At 45.6% G+C, this 26,514-nt stretch overlaps 1 protein-coding gene and 1 non-coding gene across 2 annotated transcripts; both read left to right on the top strand.

Moving 5' to 3' along the window:
• Positions 1-1,887: 1,887 nt before the first annotated feature.
• Positions 1,888-25,526, top strand: MGST3 (microsomal glutathione S-transferase 3). Its single transcript, XM_027527002.1, has 6 exons — positions 1,888-2,429; positions 19,870-19,993; positions 21,118-21,191; positions 22,000-22,057; positions 24,433-24,505; positions 25,284-25,526. Exons 2-6 carry the CDS (start codon positions 19,877-19,879, stop codon positions 25,418-25,420), a joined length of 459 nt encoding a protein of 152 aa, XP_027382803.1. The 5' UTR covers positions 1,888-2,429; positions 19,870-19,876; the 3' UTR covers positions 25,421-25,526.
• On the top strand, positions 3,849-3,920 carry TRNAD-GUC. Its single transcript has one exon. It is a non-coding gene; the product is annotated as a tRNA-Asp (tRNA).
• Positions 25,527-26,514: the final 988 nt, after the last annotated feature.

Genomic DNA, 26,514 nt, shown 5'->3' with positions numbered 1-26,514 from the left:
GGACATTTATCCCATTTGTGCAGGGCCCACCTTCATGAATGGTTGGATGGCATCACTGACTCGATGGACATGAGTTTGGGTGAACTCCAGGAGTTGGTGATGGACAGGGAGGCCTGGCGAGCTGCGGTTCATGGGGTCTCAAGGAGTCCGACATGACTGAGCGACTGAACTGAACCCTCATGATCTAATAGCTCCCAAAGGCCCAACCCATGAATACCTTCAGAGAAGGGATTAGGTTTCAACATATGAAATGAGGTTGGAGCAGAGAGGAGTGGGGGGGGGGGGGGGGGGGGGGGGCATGGGGAGGGGTGGCGGGAGGTAGACAAAAAGACTACAACAAAGAACATCCTCAATCTATGGAAGTAAAGGAGTGGGGAAATGTCCCTCAATAATGTACAACTGCTTTCCTACCTTTTTATTTGCAGTGTTCAATGAAAACTGTTCTTTGCCAGAAACCCTAAAATACAAGGGGTTCCCTGGTGGGTCAAATATAAAGAATCTGCCTGCAATGCAGGAGACCAGGGTTCCTCCCCTAGGTTGGAAACATCCTCTGGATAACAGAATGGCTACCCACTCCAATACTCTTGCTTGGGTAATTCCATGAACACACAGGAGCCTGGCGGGCTACGGTCCATGGGGTCACAAAGACTCTGGGCAGGACTGAGCGAATAACACCTTGACTTTCACTTTACTGAAGAAGCTGAAAGTGTGAGACTGGTCGGAAGTTGTTGAAACAATAGTAACTATTTTATGAGCCCTCAAAATACTTCCAGGTACGTGAATACGACAAATTACTAAAACACCCACCCTAGAGCCTTTCCACGGAGAAGGCAATGGCACCCCACTCCAGTACTCTTGCCCAGAAAACCCATAGATGGAGGAGCCTGGTAGGCTGCAGTCCATGGGGTCGCTGAGCCACTTCACTTTCATTTTCACTTTCATGCATTGGAGAAGGAAATGGCAACCCACTCCAGTGTTCTTGCCTGGAGAATCCCAGGGACTCGGGAGCCTGGTGGGCTGCGGTCTATGGGGTCGCACAGAGTCGGACACGACTGAAGTGACCTAGCAGCAGCAGCAGAGCCTTTCCAAGATCAAGATTCCAACCTTTCTACACCTCGACCTAGAAGCACAGGCTCTCATTGAGAGAGGAAGTACCCCTACATAAGAGACACTAGGGTTGGCCCACATGCGGTGATCCCTAGTAGGATGTGGAGTGTCCAGAGTAAAGGGGTGACGGGCCCACTTAAGATACGTGAAAACTAGATAAGAATAAAAAAAAAAAAAAAAAGATACGTGAAAACTGGAAACTCTGGTGCTTTCTGCAGTGGACTGTTCCGGAGCTGAGTTTACAACACTTATAAGTAAGCTCCATTCTTTCCAGCTTGACCCAGCCTGCAACCCTCACTTAAAATCTCACCGCACCATGCCTAGGCTAGAGGGCCTAACTGGGGCAGAAATTCGCTATCAAGGATCTATGGGTCCCTGAGGCAGTGCGGTCTCGTTTCCGGAGAGCTGGAGCGGGCGAGCGGGCAGCGTGTGTGAAGACGGGGGCGAATGGGTGCGGCCATCACGCTCGAAGTGCTAGGTGCCGGATTTTGGAAAACCTAACAATATTAGAGAAACACACAGGCTCGAACATCCCTAAACCCTTCATCTGGTGAATGCAGCAATCTGGGACCGTGAGCGTCTACACCAAACTAAACGCGGCCAGAACACACGCACCCCTCCCGGGCAACCTCTGCTTGGGTGCCCTCCCACTTCGCGCAGGCGCCGTGCAAACCTGTGGTTCCGCCCTCACCGCAGAGCGCCTAGAAGCGGACTACGGTGGCTCTGCTAGGGATAAATTATCAAGGTCCTACCGTGCAGCCTGGGTCGGGAAGTTCCCCTGGAAAAGAAAATGGCAACCCACTCCAATATTCTTGCCTGGAATATCCCATGGACAGAGGAGCCCGGTAGGCTACACTCCATGGAGTCGCAAAGAGTCGAACACAACTGAGCGACTTCACTTCACTTCATGCAGCAAATGCAACCCGAGAAATATGAACTGGCTGGGAGAGTTTAGGGAGGCGGCCACGATGGCATTTGCAGAAACAGATAAATGTATTTGGGGGTGGGAGGGTTAAATCTCCCTGGAGAATGAAATGGCAGTCCATTCCAGTATTCTTGCCTGGAAAATTCCATGGACAGAGGAAGACAACAGTAAGGAGGAAGAAAATTTAGACTCTGGCTCAAAACCTGGGGCCCGGGGGTGGTACTCTGAAGTCCCTCTCGGGCACCCAGAGCCCTGCCTTGGGGGTGTGGCCTCGTGCTGCCCGGGGTTGGGGCGGGACTGCCCCGGGCCACGCCCCACTCTGATAGAGGCCAAGGACGCCGCACCTACACTTCCGCTGCGCACTGCGTTCTGCACCGGGCGAGCGAAGGTGATCCAGGTGAGTCCCGGCCCTTGTGCGCAGCGAAGAGGGTGGGCCTCGGGGGCACTTAAGCTTCTGCTCTGGGCACTGCCCATATCTCTGCCATCCCTAGCTGAATAGAAGCTCGCTCGCTGGCTCCCTTCTTTTTTCTACCTTTGCATCCCCTTTGCCCTCCATCCTCCCTATGATGTAGTGAGTTTGGAGCGTCTAAGTCAGACTAGCCTCGCTATCTAAAACTCAGGGAGATTCTCAAGGTCAACGCTTCCTCGGTTACTTCCTTTTCTCTCCCCCGTTCCCTGAGCTGTGTGGACCCCGGGCGCTTTCTTTCTGCCTTCCGGAGCCCACCCGACCTTGCCAACTGCATCTCTGGTGCACAGGATGGGCGCGCAGGGCACTGCAGGAGCAGCTGGCAGTGCAGGCCTGATGGGTGACACAGGTTTTTAGAGTGGCCTGAGAGCGCTGCGCCAGCTGCGGATGTGCATGTGTTGCTAGGATGTTTCCGGGAGGGCCTCCAAGGGAATTGTGTTTATTTTCCTCCGGCCTCATAGAAACGTTTTTCCGTATGTTTGTATTGGAACCTACGAGTGGGTCACTTCCTACCGCCGCCTTAAAGCAAGAGTGGAGGCGGAATCTTCGTTTAGATTCTGTCTTGAATTTCAGAGGAGCCCTTCATCTGATGTGGCTGCAGGGAGCCCTAGGGCCCCAGCGGTGGGGCAGCTGCAGGGCGGTGGAAGGGGCTGGGGGCTGATTGGTAGCTTATTCCCCGATGTTCTGGCTTCTGCTAACACTTTCCTCACGAAGTTTACCGCTTCGGGGACCAGAGTGTGGGAAAGGAGATGAAAGAAAAGCAGAGACAAAGAGGGTGGGTAGGAGAAGAGCCTCGGGCTTATGGCTTTAATCCCCTAACAGAGAAAAGGGGTTCTGGAGGGAAGGACTCCCAACTGTCCTGCAGATGTGTGGCTCTTTGCAGGTGCTGTAGACCTGGGCGTGGTCGTGTGGAATTGCCGCAGATGTTAGATTTCTCTGTCCGTGGGAGCTGAAGCAAGGGCACCCCATAGGAAATCTGTAGATCATTGGGAGTCTACAGTTTCTGGGAAGCACCCAAGGTTACTGGTCAAAATTACAGTCTGTGCTTAATTTAAGTCAACCAATTCAGTAATGAGCATATAGTACCCGAGTCAGGGAATTGTTTATTCTCACAGGAGTTAAATTTAACTGAATTTAATACGTTTATATCTAAAATCCAAACAAACGCTTTCTGCCAGAGAAGACATTCTGTTAAGCTTCCCTCCTGACACAGTGTTACAGAAATAGAAAACTTTGTCAAGCCATTCCCCACCCCACTCCCAAATGATGTTGCTATATATAAAACAGATACTGGTAGAGGTACTGTGTCTAATCATAGAAACCGCATTTCGGGGGCTTACATAGCCGCCGTCCTCGTTAGTATAGTGGTGAATATCCCCGCCTGTCACGCGGGAGACCAGGATTCGATTCCCCGACGGGGAGGCAACACACCCTTTGGGGCTTCCCTGGTGGCTCAGAGGTTAAAGCGTTTGCCTGAAATGAGGGAGACCTGGGTTCGATACCTGGGTCAGGAATATCCCCTGGAGAAGGAAATGGCAACCCACCCACTCCAGTACTCTTGCCTGGAGAATCCCATGGAGGGAGGAGCCTGGTAGGCTACAGTCCATAGGGTCGCAAAGAGTCCGACACGACTGAGCAACTTCACTTCACTTCACTTCACTTTCCATACATAAGGAACAAAACTGGAGAAGGGCAGTCTTACCCCTTATTTAGACTTAATCCTGCCAGTTTAGGGTTCTGCAGAGATGCAGTCCGTGAAGGAGAACCTCTTAAGCTGGAGAATAGTAAAGGAGCTGAACCTACCTGGGGAAATCTGGAATGAAGTGAATGACAAATCAATCTGTGAAAAAGTCATTTAGTGCTAGCTGCACAGATAGCAATATCTAAATATATTCCCTATGAAGTGAAGTGAAGTTGCTCAGTCGTGTCTGACTCTGTGCGACCCCATAGATGGCAGCCCACCAGGCTCCCCCATCCCTGGGATTCTCCAGGCAGGAATACTGGAGTGGGTTGCCATTTCCTTCTCCAGGAGATCTTCCCAACCCAGGGATCGAACCCGGGTCTCCCCTTTTGCAGGCAGACACTTTACCATCTGAGCCACCAAGGAATCTATATTCCCTATCAGTTCAGTTCAGTTCAGTCACTCAGTCCTGTCCGACTCTTTGCGACCTCATGAATCGCAGCACCCCGGTCCTCCCTGTCCATCACCAACTCCCACAGTTCACTCAAACTCACGTCCATCGAGTCGGTGATGCCATCCAGCCATCTCATCCTCTGTCGTCCCCTTCTCCTCCTGCCCCCAATCCCTCCCAGCATCAGAGTCTTTTCCAATGAATCAACTCTTCACATGAGGTGGCCAAAGTACTGGAGTTTCAGCTTTAGCATCATTCCTTCCAAAGAAATCCCAGGGCTGATCTCCTTTAGAATGGACTGGTTGGATCTCCTTGCAGTCCAAGGGACTCTCAAGAGTCTTCTCCAACACCACAGTTCAAAGCATCAATTCTTCAGCACTCAGCCTTCTTCACAGTCCAACTCTCACATCCATACATGACCACAGGAAAAACCATAGCCTTGACTAGACGGACCTTTGTTGGCAAAGGAATATCTCTGCTTTTGAATATGCTATCTAGGTTGGTCATAACTTTCCTTCCAAGGAGTAAGCGTCTTTTAATTTCATGGCTGCAGTCACCATCTGCAGTGATTTTGGAGCCCCCCCCAAAAAAAGTCTGACACTCTTTCCCCGTCTATTTCCCATGAAGTGATGGGACCAGATGCCATGATCTTCGTTTTCTGAATGTTGAGCTTTAAGCCAACTTTTTCACTCTCCACTTTCACTTTCATCAAGAGGCTTTTTAGTTCCTCTTCACTTTCTGCCATAAGCATGGTGTCATCTGCATATCTGAGGTTATTGATATTTCTTCCAGCAATCTTGATTCCAGCTTGTGCTTCTTCCAGCCCAGTGTTTCTCATGGTGTACTCTGCATATAAGTTAAATAAGCAGAGTGACAATATACAGCCTTGACGTACTCCTTGTCCTTTTTGGAACCTTTATTTCTATTTAAATATTCTGAATCTGTATTCAGAACAGCCTGGCCAAGCACAATTGATCATGAACCATTTACCTTTTTTTAAAGCAATATTTGTTTAAAAGAATATACTGCTATGGTTTTTTGCAACTGGTTTCATTAATACTACTTATGAGTATACTTATAATACTACCTATGAGTATACTATCCTTTTGAAAAAGAAGAATTCAGAAGTTACCAGGTAGGTTACTACTATGTAAAATAGAATTTTTGTATTGCCCTGTCTCTTATGTTGTCTACCTATTTTCCATGGGGGAGTTATACTACGTTCCAAATATATTTGCAAATACCTCTAAGGATTTCAGCATTTAGAATCACCAATCCTCTGTTACCCTCTGAGTTCTTTCTTGAGTCCACCTACTCATTAACTGGAACTTGTATTCTAGTATTTTGGTGCCGTAATTCAATCTGTTTTATTTAACAGCCAAAGAAATTTATTTTTATCTATATGCTTTTTTTACTTCTCCAGCCTAAGAAATGTGAAGGATTGTGACACAGCTTCCTTCTAAGTACAGACAGGCCTGAAGAGTTAGACTCTTGTTTCAGACAAGCGCTGCCGCCTGTGCAGTTCCTCCATTCAGAATCACTCTGAATGGAGACTCACGGGAACTCAGCAGCTCCTAAGAATTAACTACAGTCCACCCACATTTCTTGTGATGGAAAGTCCAAGTGGTGTCAGTGTGACTCATTAGAGGTTTTTTTTTTCCTCTTCAGGAAGTCAGAGTTTAGTTTCATTCTGCCCCTCCATTCCTATATAATGCTAATTAAGGGACAGGTTGTATGGGAATCATGATATAAAAAAGAAGTGCTAATTTCTGTGCTGCTTTGCTCCTTACAAACCTGTACGCCTGAAAGATTAGAGGTTTGTTTTTTTTTTTTTTCTGTAATATCTCCTCTTGTCATACATAGTTGCTGCTGCTGCTAAGTTGCTTCGGTCGTGTCCGACTCTGTGCAACCCCATAGACGGCAGCCTACCAGGCTCCCGCGTCCCTGGGATTCTCCAAGCAAGAACACTGGAGTGGGTTGCCATTTCCTTCTCCAATGCATGAAAGTGAAAAGTCAAAATGAAGTCACTCAGTCGTGTCTGACTCTTAGCGACCCCATGGTCCATGGGATTTTCCAGGCAAGAGTACTGGAGTGGGGTGCCATTGCCTTCTCCAACTGCAGTGCTAACACTCATTAAAAAGAAAGGAAAAAAAACCCCCAAACTTGGACCTTTTCCAAGTTTTTTTCTTCTTCCAATTAGAAAGCTCTTGGGCTTTAATCAGTCACAGGCTTGGAGTTAATTATTAGCTTTCTATGCTCGTTAATATAGTTTATCCTCAGGAGAGGGTCTGGGGAAGTAGCAAAGTTCTGAAGAGGTTAAGTGTGATCAAACTTGCTCCCCAACCTTGTTGAGAAAGGATATATAGCCAAGGGTTTAGAGCACGACTCTCAAGCCAGACCGCCTGGCTGTGTGTGAATCCAGGCTTTCTCCGTGATAGCTGCGTGTCCTGGGCAAATGACTTAACTGTTCAGTTTCCTCATCTGCAAAATGGAATAATAATATATCATAGGGATGCTGTGAGGATTTAGATGAGTTAATACTGATGAACTACTTAGAACCGTGTTTGACACATAGTAAATAATATATGTACTACTAGTACTGTTATTAATAGTCGTTGATTTTTCCTACCACTCTTCATCTAGTCTATATCACTACCCTCCAGCCAACACTGGTCTCCCTTTTCTCCCTTATACAAGTGAAGCCCTTTCCTTTGTGGCTGTGTACTTGCTGTTTTCTCTACTGTGTTCTCACATCTCACATCACATCCTTCAGAGACCTTAGTTCCGTCTCTTCTCCTCCTGTTCTATGGTCCTCCCAAGTTGTCTTCCTCCTTTTGACTCCATTTCCTGGCATGTCAGGACCTCCTTTCTCTGTCTTGATGACCACTGTGACCCTGCACTGCACGTGGCACCCAGCATTCAGTAGGGGATAACATGGGGAAGGCCTCATCTTGAGGCCATACTGAGGAAGGTGGTAGGTGTGGCCTTCGTTAAAGTGAGCATTCCATCTGATGAAATGGTTTGTTCTGAATAGATTGTATCAAATGAGCCCCCTTGAATGAATTGTTGTTGTTCAGTCTTTGTAACCCCATGGACTGCAGCACACCAGGTTTCCCTGTCCTCCACTATCTCCTGAAGTTTTCTCAAGTTCATGTCCATTGAGTCAGTGATTCTATCTAACCATCTCATCCTCTGCCGCCCTCTTCTCTCTTTGCCTCTCCCAGCATCAGGGGAATGCGTTGTTACAAGAGTTTTATTCTCTTCTGCGTTCTCCGTTCTCCCCCTGTCCTCTGAGGTTGGTGCCCTTAGACCATGGGACGTGTTCTGCAGCCTCTCCCTGGGATCACACCTCCCTGGAGGCTGGGCTCCAGATGGTCCATGGTGGCTCAAGGCCTCTAGGTCAGCGCATCAAGGAACTCTCACCCATAGGGTCAAGAATTCTTGGGTCAAGACTCTGTTTGGGAGAACTCATCATTGCACAAACAAGGGAACCCAGGATTTGTTCAGTCTTACAATCTAGTATTTTCGATTCCTGAAGAGCTGACTTAGCGGTTCTTCCCAAGAGCAATTCCACTCGGTGTGTGTGTTCAGTGTGTTTTCACGCTGAAGTCAGAGTCCAGAGAAGAAGAGAGCAAGTAATTTGCTTTGACCTTAACAGAGTATGACTGTCAGTGCAGGCTCATCCAACATAACCAGGAAGCATTCACTCAGGCGTCAGCATCAAGCTGGTCCTTCACCAGCCCCTCTCCTGCTCCCAGCGAGTATAGTGGTATAGCCATTTGTCCTCAGCATTGACAGTTCACCAAAACATTGGAATTAAAATGACATATGTGAGGCTTCCTTATGGCCCAGCGGTAAAGAATCTGCCTGCCAATGCAGGAGACATGGGTTCGATCCCTGATCCAGGAGGATCCCACATGACTGCAGAGCAACTAAACCCACTGCCCCACAACTACTGAGCCTGAGCTCTAGAGCCCAGGAGCTGCAGCTACTGAGCCCACATGTCGTAACTGTTGATGCTCCTCAACAAGAGAAGTCACTGCAACGAGAAGTCTGTACACTGCAACTATAGCGTAGCCCCCTGCCTGCCACAACTAGGGAAAGCCTGCACAGCAACGAAGACCAGCACAGCTAAAAAAGATAAATAAGTATTTTGGTTTTTAGTGACATGTGGAACTTGAATATTTTATATTCCAAGCTCTGGCTACTTAATCTTCAATGGAATAGATTTGGATTGTAGGACATGTATCTCTTAAAAAGACAGCTCTTCCATTCCCCTAAGTGACAGCTGACGTCCACCTTCTGAGTGTTCTGCTAGCAGTGTTGATGAGGAATTAAAGAATGTGAGAAACTGGGAGAGAACCACTTTGTGATCTGCCTCTGCTGTTTGCCTCACTTGAATTAATAATTGAGGCTGGAGATGTGATGGCCTGCCTATTCAACTGACTTTTCATTTTTAGCCCTTGGAGAAATGTCTACTGAATATGCAAAGCAATTGTGGAGAATAGTTTTGCTTTCCTTCTCTTAACTGTCCATGTCTTCCTTTTAAAATGTAGCTGCCATTTGAAATGTTGACTCTCAAACAGATTTTACCATCTGTTTAGCATAGAAGTTACCAGACTGGCATTTCGAAAATGTAGGATGAGCCCAAAGAAACTCTCTTTTTTTCCTCTCCCATCATGGAAATAGGGAATTACTTTTGTGCTACTTCTCTCCAGGCTCTTAACTTTCTCCATGTAGCTTTATATGGGCACAGCTGTCTTGCCTGGAAGTAATTTTGAGGCCTTTTCCTTTGTAGATATATTTGGAGGCAGAAACGAGGCTGGACAACTACTTCATTGAAAGGGTATAGGCTGAGTAGACCTCTGCCACAACTTCCGAGTTTTTGGAACCACCTCCCAGTGCTGGGTACTCATAGAAGTCCATTTGATATGGTCAGATGAAGCCCTTTAAGTTACCATCTTTGTAGTATTCTCATGAAAAAATACCATGTAAAATGTAAAGTAAGGAAGATTGGATTAATAGCACAGGCAGCCAAATAAGGATTTTAATGAAATACTGGGGAATGGTGCCAAGTCAGCTGTCAGTGCTCTAGCCTTGTCCCAGTCCTGATGCATTAACAATAATAATAATAATAATAAAGCTGTGGAGAAATTGCTGTACCGATGGAGAAGAGCAATCTTGCAAATGGAAGTAGGGGTTACCATTGCCCACTCTGGCTTTTATTTATTTGTTTGAGGGCAGAGAGAGAGTTGAAAGTTGAAATCCTCTCTCCCTTGAAATATTTGCTTGATTTACAGTTAGTAAAAGATAAGTTGTTTTAACTTCATGGCTCAAAAGTCATAAATTATTTGAGACCGTTGCCCAGTGCTCCAGCTTGCCTTTTGCTCCATTTGTGCACTGCTGATTGTGCCTGGGGAATTTCTATTGGCAGCTCAGAGGGAGTGGAGTGAATAGTGAAGGAGAGCTTTACCCCAGGAGTACTCTGCTGGGTGTAGTTCAGGAAGTTCTCTGATTAATCCTTTTGTAACTGAAGGAACCCCTGCCCCAGGGAGATAAGGGGAGTGGTGGCAGAAGCCGGAATCGGAGGAAATAGTAAGTGAAGTAAAGGACTTCAGTGGTGGTGTTTCTAGGAGAATCAGTCAGTCATTCCTGGAGGAGAGTGCCTTAGCCAGATAGCATAATGAACCCCATGAACTCAGGCACTGCAGAAGAGCATATCTTCTAGGGGTGAGACAACACAGCCTCATTTTAAGTCCAAGCTTGATCACTCCTAAAGTGAGACTTGACAGTGGTGCCTTGTGGCTTTTTAAAAATCCACTGCCTATTCACTGGCTGTACCAAAGACCTGTTGCTCCAAGTACTGCTCCTTCCACCGCAGACTTCAAGGCCCCACTAGTCACCAGGGTACCAGTGCTTTCTGATCTCCCCCTAGAAACCCACTGGTCTGGTCCCATGCCCCACCTGCTTAGCTACGCTTCCTAGTTTTTTTCCCTCCAACCTGATATGTGCTCAGAAAGTCGTGTTTGGCCAGTAATAAACATTTTGGTAAATAAAAAAGTTACAAGCAGAAATTCTGCTGTTTCAATATGTATATTACAGGAGTAATTTGGTTTCTAAGGTATTCTCAAAATATGCAAACATCCAAAGGTAGAGCCTGAGGCTGGTGAGGGTCCGTGGGGAAGAACAGCTGCCTGGGAAGGGGTAGGACTCGCACAGGCCGTATTGGTGGGATTGGACAGTGGGAGTGAATTCAGGAGGGAGCGCTGCCCGAGATGTATTCCCTTACAGCCCACTTGTCTCTTGACCTTCAACACATGGACTCCACTTTCTACTATTCCCCTAAAGCCTGGCTGCACAGGGTCCCCCTCACCAAAGCCAAGAGCATATTCTGTTCATGATTCTTCACAGAGGGGTCCACTTCTTTTCAGAATTCTTTCTTCCTTACCTTTAGGGTCTGTACTACTCCTGCTCCATTTTCATACCTGGAAAACTCTTTCCGTGTGTTGGAGTTGAATCCACCCCAAGGCTCACATGGTTAAAGATGGTCATGTTTGCTTAATCAAACACCTTTCCCTTTGGAAAGTGATGCTTCCTCTGCTAACACTTAACAATTCCATACCCTTTCTTCTGCTCATCTCATTTTAGTCCCTTGAGGGAGAAGCAGGAGAAGCAGCACTCTCACCATTTACTGGAGTCCTGGCCTTTCCTCACCCAGAGCCTTTCTTTGCACTTGATCTTGCCTCTGACTGGAATGTTCTTTTCCTCAGTGTTGCATGGCTGTTTCTTCTACATCCATCTGTCAGTGCAGATGTTGGCTGCAGAAAAGCGACCTTTCCCAGACGATCCTGCTGTAGTAGCCCCCTCCCCCACCCATCCCCTTTCACCACTGCCTTGTATGTTCTCCATAATCGTCATTCCTGAGAACTTCCCTGGCGGTCCAGTGGTTAAGAATCTGCTTTGCAGTGCAGGCGATGCAGGTTCAATTCCTGGTTGGGGAACTAAGACCCCACATGCTATGGAGCAGCTAAGCCTGCATGCCGCAACTAGAGAATCTGTGCACCACAATGAAGGATCCTGCATGATGCAACTCTGACCTGATGCAGCTCCACGCGCACACACACACACACACACACACACAAAGTCATTGCTCGCTCAGATTGACTTGGCATATTTCTTGTCAGTCTTCTGCCATTAGAATGTCCGTGCGTTGAGATCAGGGACTGCATCTTGTCCACTGCTATATTCGCACACCTAAGCAGTGCCTGGCATAGAATAGACACTTTGTATATCGTGGTTGAATAAATGAATTAAATGTTCTCATGCTGTCCACACTAGGAAATTAAGTTCTTCTGTCAGTATGCTGTCCACATCCGGAATCTAATAGACCCGCCTTTTGCCGAATTTGAATCTATCCCAAACTATCAGAATTAATTCCTAAGTCAGAGCACATAACTGATTTGTAGAAAAGTCAATATCCTCCTTATTTAGGAGGTATTCACACAGATGGACAGATACGTGTACTTGCCAGGATGTACAATATGTCTTTGTGTTTGGATCAGCATTTAATAAGTGTTTGTACCAGATGCTTAGTCTAGCTTATCTCATTTAACTCCTCAAACCATCCTGTGAAGTAAATAGTATTCTCCAATTTGGCAGAGAAATTAAATGACATTTACAAGCTCCCAGAGGTGGGGTCTGAACATGAGTTTATCTCCAGAATTCTCACTGTCTGTGCTTCCTTAGATTTTCCCATGGCAGAAGACAAATCATAAACGTTATTCAAGTCTGCTAGGAATAAAAACATTCCCAAAAGGATTTCTGCAATTAAATAAGAGACAAGAATTTTGTAAATAAAAAGAAAAACTAATTCTTTTTAAACCTTCAGTTTAATGTTCTCTCAACTGTTTTGACTTAAGTGTGCCAGGAAGTAGTTAACTAGAAACAAATACCTCTATAGTTACTAAGTGAGGAGAGAATAGAAACACTTCTGTCCTATTTCTGCCTTTCCCCAACCCGTTTAGTTTCATTTTTGAGAGGAGTTTTTTAAAATATTTGTTTTGGCTGCATCAGATCCTAGTTGTAGCATCTTTTGTTGTAGTGCGGGCTTAGGTGCCCCTCGGCATGTGGGATCTTAGTTCCCCAGCCAGGGATCAAACCCACATCCCATTGATTGAGAGGTAGATTCTTAACCAGTGGACCACCAGGGAAGCCCCTGGTGGGCAGTTTTTGTACTTGGCTTCTGACCATTGCTATGAAGGAAAAATCTGGAATTGACTATTTGTTTTCTTATTTGCCTACTTCCTGCAATAGAACATGAGCTTCCTGAGGGCAGGGGCCAAATCCAGCTTATCATCTTCTCTCTTACACCAGCCCACGGAGCAGCCGTAGTAGGCACGCAATATACCTGACAAGTAAATGAACACGCACTCAGCCCCGTGCAGTATGAGGGTGTCTGGCTACAGGGAGGGCTTGCAGGACTAGAGTTTGCTGATTTCCATGGTCTGTACTAGAAGCCTGCTTCCTTCTGGATACTCCTGCTTGTCAGATGACCTGTTATAACATGCTAGCTAGTAAGAGTTTGGGGAAAAGGGGCATGTGTGTAGCTATAAGCTATGTTTGCTCTCTTAAAATGGTAGTTTAAAATTATAAATTCTTAAATGTATCCTATCATCATATATTCAAACATCGCCTTTTATCACTGAATCAGGGCAAAGACAGTTAACGGCACATTAGCACACACAGTGTGACCTGATAAATAACATTCATTGAGTACTTACTGTGTGGCAGGTAGCTTGATGGGTGTTTAGAGACAGTGTCCCTATTTAGCTTTACAACTATTATATGATGTAGGGTAGGTGCCATGATCATCTCCAGTTAACAGACGAGGAAGTCGAGGCTACTGAAAAACACTGAGTAATTTTCTTGAGGACCCACAGCTAGGGGTATGAGATCCAGGTTCCAAACCCAGACAATTTGATTTCAGAACTGCACCCTTACCTGCAAGGCTGTGTACTGCACTCAGTGGGTAAGTAACAGGGTTCAAGCTAAAAGTCAGGTCTGACTCTTTGGCTCCATTGTAACATACTGCCTGTTCCTCTGTCTCCTCAATTACTAATTATTGTCAGGCCGTTTTTTTTTGCTGGTTTCTTTTTTTAATTTACTTATTTTTAACTGGAAGATAATTTCTTTACAATGTTGTGTTGGTTTCTGCGATACATCAACATGAATCAGCTATAGGTATACATATGTCCCCCCCCATCGTGAACCTCCCCACCCCACCCCTCTAGGTTGTCACAGGGCACCGGTCGAGCTCCCTGCGCCAGCCAGCAGAGTCCCGCTGCCTATCCCTTTTACATATGGCAATGTGTATGTTTTAGTGCTACTTCCTCAGTTCATTCCACCCTCTCCTTCCCGCACTGACTCCACAAGCGTATTCTCTACGTCTGCATCTCTGTTGCTGCCCTACATATAGATTCATCGTATCATTTTTCTAGATTCCATATATATTCACGAATACATGATATTTTTCTCTTTCTGACTTACCTCACTCTGTATAACAGGCTCTAGGTTCATTTACCTCACTAGAACTGACTCAGATTTGTTCATTCTTATGGCTGAGTAATATTCCACTGTGTATATGTACCACAGCTTTCTTATCCATTCCTCTGCCGATGGACATCTAGGCTGCTTCCGTGTCCTGGCTATTATAAACAGTGCTGCAGTGAACGCTGGGGTACATGTGTCTGTTAGAATTGTGGTTTTCTCAGGCTATGTGCCCAATAATGGGATTGCTGGGTCATATGGTAGTTTCCTAGTTTTTAAAGAAATCTCCATACTGTTCTCCATAGTGAGTGACTTTATCAGTTTACATTCCCATGAACAGTACAAGAGGGTTCCCTTTTTTATCCTCATTCTGTCTAGCATTTATTGTTTGTAGATTTTTTGATCATGGCCATTCTGATCGGTATGAAGTGAAACCTCATTTTAGTTTTGATTTGCATATCTCTAATAAGTGATGTTGAGCATTTTTCCATGTGTTTCTTAGCCATCTGTATGTCTTCTTTGGAGAAATGTCTGCTTAGGTCTTTGTTAGGCCATTTTTCATATAACTTTTTGGCATATATTTGCTCACTTTAGACATTCTGCTGCTGCTGCTAAGTCGCTTCAGTCGTGTCCGACTCTGTGCAACCGCATAGACGGCAGCCCACCAGGCTCCCCCATCCCTGGGATTCTCCAGGCAAGAACACTGGAGTGGGTTGCCATTTCCTTCTCCAATGCATGAAAGTGAAAAGTGAAAGTGAAGTCACTCAGTCGTGTTTGACTCTTAGCAACCCCATGGACTGCAGCCTACCAGGCTCCTCCATCCATGGGATTTTCCAGGCAAGAGTACTGGAGTGGGGTGCCATTCCCTTGTCCGCTAGACATTCTAGAAGGTACAAAGGAAAATCTAATTCAGCCATCTAAAAATAACTATGCTTATGATTTTGATATTTTCTTCTTTAATTTTTTCTATTATTGAGAAAACTAAGATATACACTTCGTTGTCTTTTTTTAACCTAACACTATATTTTAAATCTGTTTCACCATCTGAAATATTTCACTATTTTTGATGATTCTATTCTATTTTATGGCCATGTTATTTATTTAGGTAGTCCTCTTTGTTTGGACATCTGTACCATTTCTGTTTTTGCTGTTATAAGCAGTGCTGAAGTCTTTGAACCATATCTGTTTGCCTTCCTGATTACTACCCTAGGATAGATTCCCAGTAGAATTATTGAGCATTTTTAAAATACGAACAGTATAAAGTATACTACCTTGCTTTCAGGCTGTTCTCCAGATGGTTCTGTTTTACATGTCCCCCAGAAGCATGGAACACTGCAAAGTAACTAAATAAATTTTTATTTGTACAGATCATAAATTTTAATCTTTACAGCTGGTGTGTGACTAACCTTGAAAACTGCATGAAAATTAACAAGTGCTATTATACAACCAAGATAGTTACAGAGTAATCTACACTGGTCGTGAAAGTTCAGTTCCAAAAGGACCGATATGTGTCTGTCACCATGTAGAAGGCAAAGTCTAGGGCAGAGTTCCCACCCCAAGAACCTTATCTTGCTGGGTGGATATATGGGTTGCTGGAGACACAGAGCAGGTATGTAATCAACGAACCGTGGTGTGCAGTCCGAATGAGTGCTCCTGTCAAAGAGAGGTTTATGTTCCACATATCAGCTTCGCAAGCCTGTGCCGTGGGACCTATCTACTAGCTGCGGGTGGCCCCGCCTTGGGTGTGGCTGCTGTGAGCTGAAGTGCCTCCCCTTTCCCAGTGCACACACCCAAACCCACGACAGGTTGGGAGTGTCCAGCTCTCTGTCCTGGATTCCTCAGAAAATAGGGATTTGTTAAATGAAGATATTTTTTTTTTGACCCCTAAGTGAATTAAACGGATTCTTTTCTTAAAGGACAAGCTGTAAGCATTGTCAATCCGCATGGGATTTGTGTCTTCATCAGCTATAGTGACAGAGCTTTTCTCTGTGCTCTGATTTCTTTCTCCAGGAATTCATACACCCAATTGCTTCCATTGTTTCAGTAGATATCTTAAGGGGGATAAAAAGGAAACTGACATGGGTTAGGCACATACTTTATGCCAGGCACTGTGCCAAGTGGAGGGATCATTTTGAAAGCCACCTGGACTTACAGCTTGTTTTGTTTATTCTACAGCTTTCTATAAGCACACACTCTGTGCTTGGCATGGAGGATGCTGGACAAACATGGTCCCTCCCTCATGGGAGCTTAGTAGCTGATACAATTGGCCGCTCTCTCTATTCTAGCCCTGATCACACCAGCTGGGAAGTGCTGGCTGCAGTGCCTGTGAAGCAGGACTCCTCACTGGGTAAAAGTGCATGGCGGCGTCTGGGCGGGCTGAACAGGCTTGGCTCCTGCACTTGTGCAGGCGTGTCCATGGCCCCTGCAGGGAGAGCCTCGGGGAAGGCCTCCTCTCTCTTCCTGCCCCTGGCACATTTACAGTTTCCTGACCCATTACACCATCTTTTGCAAACCACCTACTTTAGCATCGGACTCTAAGTCCCCCTTCATGTAACTTCTCTGCCCTGCAAAGGTCTTGCTCCTGCTTCTGCTTGTCCCCACCCCGATTCCTTTTCCCCCAGTACCTATCACCACAGCAGCTTATGAAGAGACACATTTTCATTTCATTAGGGTGTGACTGCCTGAGCATGTCCTCTGAAACTGCATTTATATTGTGGAAGAGGAACACAGTAGTAAACATTAATTTCTAATTGCAGATTTTCTTAAATATTCATGTATTAGTTATTTATTTGACTGCACTGAGTCTTAGTTGCGGCATACAGGATCTTTAGTTGCAGCATTAGAACTCTTAGTTGCAGTATGTGAAATCTAGTTCCCTGACCAGGGATCGAACCTGGGTCCCTTGCACTAGGAGCATGGAGTCTTAGCCAGTGGACCACCAGGGAAGCCCCAAATTGCAGATTTTTGAGCAGTTGCCTTTCCAAGTTCATTGCCTGCAGTAGAAACATATCCTCAAAAGGCACTTCTCTGTCCTGCCACCTACCTTCTTCTACCCAAACCCTTACAGGCCAGAAAAACAGAGGCCAGTGACTTGGCCACGAATTCTAATGTTTTGCTAGGGCTAGTTGGAGTATTTGGGGGAAAGTTCTATAGACTGTTCTGGTCTTAGCTCTGCCTTCACCTCGCTACCTGTGCCTCTATTTCCTTTTCTGTAAAATGGAACTTACGGGATTTGGGGGAAGATTACAAGCATGCTGAAAAGTCACCAGGTGACCCCAGGCTGTGAGGGAGCCCAGCCTGCTGTCCAAAGCTGAGGTCTGAATGGACTTTCAGCTTGGAAACTTGGATCTAAACCAGATAGTGAAGTAAAAGTAATTCAGTCGCTCTTTTCGACCCCATGGACTATACAGTCCATGCAATTCTATAGACCAGATTACTGGAATGGGTAGCCTTTCCCTTCTCCAGGAGATCTTTCCAACCCAGGGATCAAACTTAGGTCTCCCGCATTGCAGGTGGATTCTTTACCAGCTGAGCCTGACAGTTTAATTCTTAAACAGGCAGCTTTTGGCAAAGTCAGAGACAGCTTTATTTTCAATAGCCTGTTTGGCCTAGATGTGTTGAACTCCAGGGTAATTAGGTAGTCGTGCTTATTTTAATTTTCAAAGAGGTGTTTGGTATTCACTCTGTATTTTTGTTTTGCTATCTACTACTAAAGCTTTCTCCCCAAGCTGATTTTCTAAACTCTGAAAATGACTAACTGTAGAAGAGAATGAGGGCAGGGGAGCTTGGAGGGGAACCAGAGACTCCTTGCTCTCTGCAGCCACACGTGATGGCCCAGGAGAGGCTGACCTGGTGGTGACTTTGGTGCTGAGTCATGGGAATGGCCCTTTCCAGAATGTGTCCGCGGTCCCAAAGAAGAGCGTGGTGGGTACCCCTCAGCGAGCAGCTCCAGGTGAAGAAAGACTGTAGCAAGGGAAACTGATGGAAATTATTGTGAAACATGGTGAGGGGTGAGCAGATTTTAGGATTTTGTTTTCAAATGTTATTTTGCAGATGTAAGGGAAACTTAAACTTTTAAAGAGCTGAGCTGTTTACAGGCCCCAGATTCCACACTGAGAAAGATGCTGTGACTCCAGTGTCAAGTCAGCTCTGAATCGTCAAGTGGAATTGAAAGGGGACATCGGAACCTAATCAGAATCTAAATTTGAATCCCAACTCTGCTACTTTCTCTTTTAGACCTTTGGAACATTACTTAACCTCCGGGCATTCTTTGGAAGATGGGGAGAATACTGTCTGGTAGGGTTGTTAGTGAGGATGACTGGAAACATTTTGGAGCAGGGTAGCCCTCCCAGGCTTACGGAAGAGATGGTAGCCAGACCGTTAGCAGGGATGGAAGCTCTAAGCTGAAGGCAGAACACACATGAGCTGTCAGCCTGCAGCATCCGTGCACGTGGCGGGCCAGCAGCTGAGAGCTCGGGAAGCCTTGTAGCTATTTCTCTTTATGCTGCTGTGCTCTTTGGACATCTGGTGATAAAGCTCAGAGAGGTTGGAGGCAGCACTAACTACTTTGAGATTATTAGGGCTTCTTTGCAACCACCAAGTTTTCTTCTCCTTGGCGTTCCTTCTTTCCCTCCTGGGGCAGGACAGGAACTCAAAGAGCTGAAACTGCCGAACACTGAAAAATGCTGAGATGAGCTTTTTTTTCTGCAAACATTTTATTAAGAAATTTTTGAAACATGCAGAAAAGTTGAAAGAATTGTACATTTATCATATATATATTTAACACAGGTTCTAGAATTAATATTTTGCTATATTAGCTTATATCATCATTTTTGATGCATTTCAAAGTAAGTGGCATTGCAGGCACCAGGACACATCATGGGGTTAGTTTTGAAGTATTGATTTGATGAACACCTTGGGTTCTCCATGGAGAAGGAAATAGCAACCCACTCCAGGGTTCTTGCTTGGAGAATCCCAGGGATAGGGGAGCCTGGTGGGCTGCCGTCTATGGGGTCGCAGAGTCGGACATGACTGAAGCGACTTAGCAGCAGTAGCAGCTTGGGTTCTCCAAGAGCTGCTCAGAGCCCCGTTCTGCTTTCGAAGCACTAAAAACCATTCCTTCCCTTCCAGTGTGATGTTCCTGCTGCCACACTAGCACGTGCCTCAGGGTCCAAGCGAGGCCTAGAGGTCCCTGCCCTCAGTGTCCCCCATGCCACCAGACAAACGAAAGCCTGGAGTCATTGTGCACTTACTGGTTTATACCCTCTTCTCTCTCTCTTTCTGTTTTTCCCTTTTTGTCTGTCCATCTCCTTCTGGTAATCTTGCAGCATTTTGCCTTATGAAATATTTATTTGAATTGTGTTTTTTAGTGGCCAGACCATCCTATGGCAATGACCACTGCAGTGGTTTAGATAAATCTCATAAATGCAGTGTTGATCAAAGGAACTCCAGCACAGAAGAGAATGTGATCGTGAACTTTTCTGTGTGTATATTGCAGACTTCAGTCATTTTTTTAAAGATTCTGTTGGGTGGTTAACATCTCTGACTACCTCTTAGAGCCATCAGATCACTCACACCTCTTTTCGATCTGTAGGGATACACTTGCTGGTTACAGAGCATCGCACTCCTGAGACCTCCTGTGGCACAGCGCCCATAGTGCCGGGCTGCACCCTAATGTGTTCTTTCTCCCACAGAGTCAGGATGGCCGTCCTCTCTAAGGAATATGGTTTCGTGATTCTAACTGGTGCTGCCAGCTTCTTGATGGTAACTCATCTAGCCATCAATGTTTCTAAGGCCCGCAAGAAGTACAAAGTGGAGGTGAGTGGGAACACATGGTGCCCTTATAGGCGTGTCGGGGGCAGGAACCCGTTTTCAGCCACAGAGGCAGAGGTGAGATGCTAGTGATGCTACTGACGTACCTGTTAGAAACTCTGCCCCTGTCTGGCGGGAGGAGAGAAAGAAGTACAGGCCCCTGCTAGAGGGTCTCTTCGGTCTTGTTTCTCTTTTGTCTCTTCTGTAGAAAAACCAGGTGTGCTTTTGTCTGGAGCTCTTTGCTGGGAAGAGAGTTATTTTCTAAAGGAGGTTAAACAGGGAACACCCTGGTGGAGCAGTGGTCAGGACTCCATGCTTTCACTGCTGAGGGCCCGGGTTCAATCCCTGGTTAGGTAACTAAGATCCCACAACCTTTGAGGTGTGGCCAAAGATAAATAAAATTTTAAAAGGGGGGGTTAAATAGCAGTTGTTTTCTGGGGTGCCCATTTAAAATGATGTCTTCTGGTGATTTTCCTGTCTTCCGAGTAGAAAAGAAGCACGTGGTGCCACAGTTATCCCGTGCTTGGACATTAGACGTAGGGGGCAGGTCTGCTGAGTGCTTCCTTTAGTTCCAGCTAATCTAGAAGGGATAATTACTGAAGCTGTCCCTGGCGAGCAATTTTAAATGTCTACTCTGTTGAATAATTATAATTAGGCTCCCTAAGCAGAACTCCTTTTAAAGTTCTCATGTCCAGTTTCTTTTTTTCAATGCACACATCCATTAACATTCTCACACACAGTTTCCATTCCCCCAGTAAGGGAACCTTAAAGGCTGTGGTATCTGATTGACTCTTGGGACGGAGCTGTTTCCCAGTTACTGCTCGTAGTGCATCTCAAAGCCACCAGTGACGGCATAATGTCAACAAGAGCACTGAATTTGGTGCATGCTGCCTCCACCCCTTGAATGGCACAGACATACGTCCTTGTTCTGGATATTAATAGACCCAGATTGAATCTGCCTCTGAGAATGAGACCTCTCTCACTGCATGTATTTAAGCAGAAATTGAATGATCATCTACCAAAGTTATGACAGAAGATGCTTTGGGATACATTGTCTTTAGGGCTGATTTTAACTCTCAACATTGAATGCTACACTTAACCATATGATCATACGCACTTTGTTTTAACAGTATCCTACCATGTACAGCACTGACCCTGAAAACGGGCACATCTTCAACTGCATTCAGCGAGCTCACCAGAACACGTGAGTGCTGGCCCTGCTGGGCCCCTGAGACATCTGCAGAGTGGGAGCTTTCTGTCCTACACCTCAACCCTTGGTTTGCTGAGTAATTGGGATGATGATCATGGATACTCATTGAAAGTATTGTAAAATGTGTTTATGAACAGATTAAAATAATATTAACCAAAATTAAGAGTTGTTAGGATGGTGAGAGACTGGATAACCTTTTCTTTCCATTTCTTTTTTTAAATTGAAGTTGATTTACCTTGTGTTAATTTCTGCTGTGTTACTTTCAGCAAAGTGATTCAGTTATACCTACATTCTTTTTTTATGTTCTTTTTCATGACAGTTTTTTACAGGCTATTGAATACAATTCCCTGTGCTATATAATAGGACCTTGTTGTTTATCCATTCTGCATATAATAGCTGACATCTGCTAACCCTAACCTCCCACTCCATCCCTCCCCCAACATGTCTTTACTGCTATGGTACTCTTCTGCAGTATTTGCAACAAGTCCACTCTAAAGTGATGCTGAATGTCCCAGCCTAGGGGTGAGAGGCTTTGAGCTCTGTAAGCAAGTTGACTCTAATTCACCTCTTCACTTTGTTAGCTTTGAGGTCTTGGACTCACTGTCTTCTGAGTTACCTCTAATCCCAAGCAAAGCAAAAGAAGGTGGATGATCTTAGTGGTCTGGCCTTCTGCCTCTACTCAATGATTATTTTTACTCTCATTTCTAACTTGGCAAGTAAGAATGTAAAGTTCTTAGTTTTACATGGACGTACTTAAGTAGGGTGCTTTTCTTAAAAAAAAGTTGTTTTCTTTCTATTCCAGGTTGGAAGTGTACCCTCCCTTCTTATTTTTTCTAGCTGTCGGAGGTGTTTACCACCCAGTAAGTACTGAGCACGCACAGCACAAGTGGTTTTTTTGGGGGGTGGGGGGGTGGAGAAGGGAGGCATCTGATTAGATTTAATAGATTTAATTCACTGAGTCTTTGGGGAGGGAAGAGGAAATGAACATTCAATGAACATCTTTGATGTCTAGGCACCGTATATTTTAAAGAATTAAATTCTGTTACTTCTTACAGTTTCTTAAAGCAGGTAGAATTTTTCCTGGTTTTTTTTTTTTTTTTTTAACAGATAAAAAACCTCTTGAATATTGTATAACTTTCTCAAGATCAAATAACTAGAGTAAAAAAGTCATAATTTGAACCCAGGACTGTCTGCTCCTAGAAGGCTCATGTTTATCGAGTTTTCCTTTGCTGTATTTATTCAGGCAACAGAAATTTCCTGGACACCTGAGGTTACTGCAGTGACCAAAACAGGCACAGACTCCAGGTCTCATGCACTGACTCTTAGTTGGGGTTACAGATGAAAAAGTAATGCAAGTATTGGGTTGGCCAAAGAGTTCATTTGTGTTTTTCCACGTCTTATAGAAAATCCCTAACAGACTTTTTGGCCAACCCAATACATCATGTCAATTCAATTCAGTCGCTCAGTCGTGTCCGACTCTTTGCGACTCCATGAACCGCAGCACGCCAGGCCTCCCTGTCCATCACCAATTCCCAGAGTCCACCCAAACCCATGTCCACTGAGTCGGTGATGCCATCCAACCATCTCACCCTCTGTCATCCCCTTCTCCTCCCGCCTTCAATCTTTGCCAGCATCAGGGTCTTTTCCAATGAGTCAGTTCTTCGCATTAGGTGGCCAAAGTATTGGCGTTTCAGCTTCATGCATCGCGTAGTATGTTAGAAAGTGGTGTCCCCCGCAGAGGAAACACAAGTGGGCATGATGGAAAGGGAATGCTGGGGGACCAGTGCTGAGGGGCGCAGTCAGGAGGCATTCCCTGCTGCGAAGGAGACACTTGGGCAGTTGGTAGGGAGCACATGCCTCCAGACACCCCCAGACGGGAGGTGGGCAGGGGAGGCCCTGGAGCAGGAGCCTGTCTGGTCTGCCTGGTGTGCAGTGAGCAGCATGGCTTCAGTGGTGGGCAGGGGGTGACGGCAGGGCCGAGGGGGCACCTCGGTGCCTTGTAGGCTGCTGTGGCCCTGTGAGCCCTGGATTTGGTCTGCACTGCACCTTACCTACATAAAGCAAGGTTCTCTGGTTAGTTGCCGTTTGGGTCTTGCTTTGGACAGAAACTTTCCTTTCAAGGGGCCAGATTTCCCCTCCATTGGGTTGTGACCAGAGGACTGGTACCTCACATTTAGGGTTCTGAGACTTCCATAAGCCTCTGCTCTGCACCCAAACCCTGCTTCTGTCCCGCACCCCGGGATCCCGTTCCTTGAGCTTAGTTCTTTAAAAATACCCTAAGACTGCTCTGAGGACAAGTGCCTAACACAGCTCCTGGGTTTACAGAGCAACCTAATGAGACTACAGACCTCCTAGATAGAGACATATGTGCCTGGGTGTTTATTTATGGTTGTTTCATACTCCTACCGATATTTAACACTCCCTAAAATCATGGAAACAAACAAACAAAAACCCTGAAGTAGGAAGCTCACCCCACTGATGACAGTGCTGAGTTGGAAAGATGCTCGAGGACAGCGGCACTCCGTGACTCACGTCCTCACACCTCTTCTCTCTCTTTCTCCCTGGCCTCCTTTGGACCAGAGGGGTTGTCACCCCAGGAGGGCGGCCAAATGGAAGGATTTTTCCATCTCACATGAGTTTTTCCTCTGTCTTCTGAAGGGTGTTGGAAACGGGGAGACTGTCCCCTTCCAAGACTGCATATCCTGGGGTTCACAACATAGCACCCCCTCTGGCTTTTTCTGGGAGAGCCCCACACTTGGGCATAGGGCGCAGCGTAGCCCCTCGGAGCCCTCTGGAAGCCCTCACTGATGAAGCAGCCCTCAGCACGGAATGCCCAGGCCACTGCTCACAGCGCTCCTCCCCCAGTCCTGCCTTTCCGTTGGTTTCCTCTCCTGTTGCTCTGCAACCCCTAGGCCTGCCTCTCCCAGAGCAGAATCACTGTGCTCTAGCACCCTGACCCCTCCAAGGCAAGCCCGGTGGTTCCTGCCATCCCACCTCCCGAGGAGAAGGCAGGCCAGCAATCACCTCTCAGGTCTGCGAGCAGTTCATGGAAGGATCACAGTGCTTTGATTTTCCTGACGGAAAACAATTTCATTCTACCCTCATTTGGTAGGGAGTATTTTACCATATCTATGAAATTGTTAACTTGTTATTAAAGTATGTCATCAATCCTAGATGTTAATAAACATCTGCCTGTTTCTTGAATGAAAACACTGACAGAGCCCTTCTATTTTAGCGTATAGTTTCTGGCTTGGGCTTGGCCTGGATCGTTGGACGAGTCCTTTATGCTTACGGCTATTACACAGGAGGTAAGGACACGCTGCTGTCTGCCAAGGAAACAAATTTAAAATCTGCTACTGTACTTTCCTGTTTAGCAAGGCTTTTCAAAAAGCAAAGTAACTTAATTTACTTTGTCTTTCTGTAACTTGATAACCAAGTTGTAGCTATCAAAGTAATTTGATAGCCATGGTGAAAGATTGGTTATCTTCTTTCCTTTTGTTAACCTTTGAATAGAATTTAATAACAAAGCTCATGTTTATTGAATATTTTCAATGTGTCTATTACTGTTCTAAGACCTCAGCATATGTTGTTTAACCCTATAACAATTCCATGACATAGATAGTATTAATATATAAATGAGGAAACTGAGGCTTAGAAAGATTAAGACTCCAGGTCTCAGAGCTACTAAGTGTAAGCTAGAAAGCCAGGATTCAAACCCAGGCAGTCAGACTTCAGATCTGCTCCTCAGCTGTACTATAAACGGTGTTTCTGAGAGACAAGTGGGGAAGAGACTCTTCTGGCTTTGCTTACCTTTTGGAAGAGGAAAGAAGTTCCCAAAGATCCTAAAGCAAAGGTGCTCTAATTATTATCCTATAATTTGCTTTAAAGTCCAATACTATTGTGACACACAACTTTCCATGCAGTATCTGACAATTGCCAGCATAGGCTAAAGAGTTGGCTGACCTCTTAAGACCAAATGGTCTAACGTACAAGCCCAAGTGCCTTGATAGAATGGCTGGTGGATGTTGACAGCATTGTAATTGTGGAGCGTTCCCAGTAACTTCTGTTCCTTCCTCTTTCTTTTAGAACCCAGAAAGCGGCAGCGGGGAGCCCTGAGCTTCATCGCCCTCATTGGCCTGATGGGCACCACTGTGTGCTCTGCCTTCCAGCATCTTGGTTGGGTTAGAACCGGCTTGAACAGCGGGTGCAAGAGCTGCCATTGAAGAATTATAGGGTTTTTTGAAACTCTCATTCATTTGAGTGACTTTTATTTTCAGTTACATTTTTTTTCTTGAATAAAATCTTAGCTGGCGTGAGCCTCATACCTAACCCTGACTCTATCATTTAATTCTTTTTGAGTCTTTATCTAAACTATAAGTATCCTGTTCCTACTACATGAGTGAGGGGCCACAGGTATTAAGCACCCCTTCTACCCTGCCAGAGGATCTTTACTTAAGGTGTGAGCTGAGAAAATGTCTAATTGTGAAAATATTTGTAATCATGCCCACTGAGCCACCTGGGAAGGCCCCCCACAATCATGCCATGGCAGTAAACACCTGAGGCTTGATGGAAAGTCTTTTTGTGCTAGTTGGGATATAAGATTCTCTTATCACTAGCTAATATATAGAATGACAATAGGATTTTTTTTTTTTTTTAATCTCTACTGAAGACTGATTCTAATAGTTAAAAACTGAAAGTGAAGTTGATCAGTCATGTCTTACTCTTAGCGACCCCATGGACTGTAGCCTACCAGGTTCCTCCATCCATGGGATTTTTCAGGCAAGAGTACTGGAGTGGGGTGCCATTTCCTTCTCCAGGAGATCTTCCCAACCAAGGGATTGAACCCGGGTCTCTCACGTTGTAGACAGACACTTTACAGTCTGAACCACCAAGTGACAGACTAAATTGAAGATTATGAAAGTTAATAAAGATGAATCTAATTTTCTGCATGTGTATGCTAAGATCTGCTTGCATAGGTACAAATGGAGGACATCCTTAGCAACAAAAATACAGTAGACTTAAGCAGCTTTGCTGCCTTGGGTTTCTCTTGCCTTGGACATGGGGTATCTCTTCACGGCTGCTCCAGCAAAGCACAGCCACTGCTCCTTACCTTAGACGTGGGGGGTATCTCTTCATGGCTGCCTCCCCTGACCCTGGAGGTGGGGTAGCTCTTCTCGGCTGCTGCCCCTGACCTTGGACGTGCCCAATGTGCTACTGGAGATCAGTGGAGCAATAACTCCAGAAAGAATGAAGGGATGGAGCCAAAGCAAAAACAACACTCAGTTGTGAATGGGACTGGCGTTAGAAGCAGGGTCCG

The sequence above is a fragment of the Bos indicus x Bos taurus genome, chromosome 3 (genome assembly GCF_003369695.1).
Source record: "Bos indicus x Bos taurus breed Angus x Brahman F1 hybrid chromosome 3, Bos_hybrid_MaternalHap_v2.0, whole genome shotgun sequence".
NCBI lineage: Eukaryota > Metazoa > Chordata > Mammalia > Artiodactyla > Bovidae > Bos > Bos indicus x Bos taurus.
The sequence above is the reverse complement of the archived record's forward strand: the minus strand, read 5'-3'. Positions and strand labels throughout refer to the sequence as shown.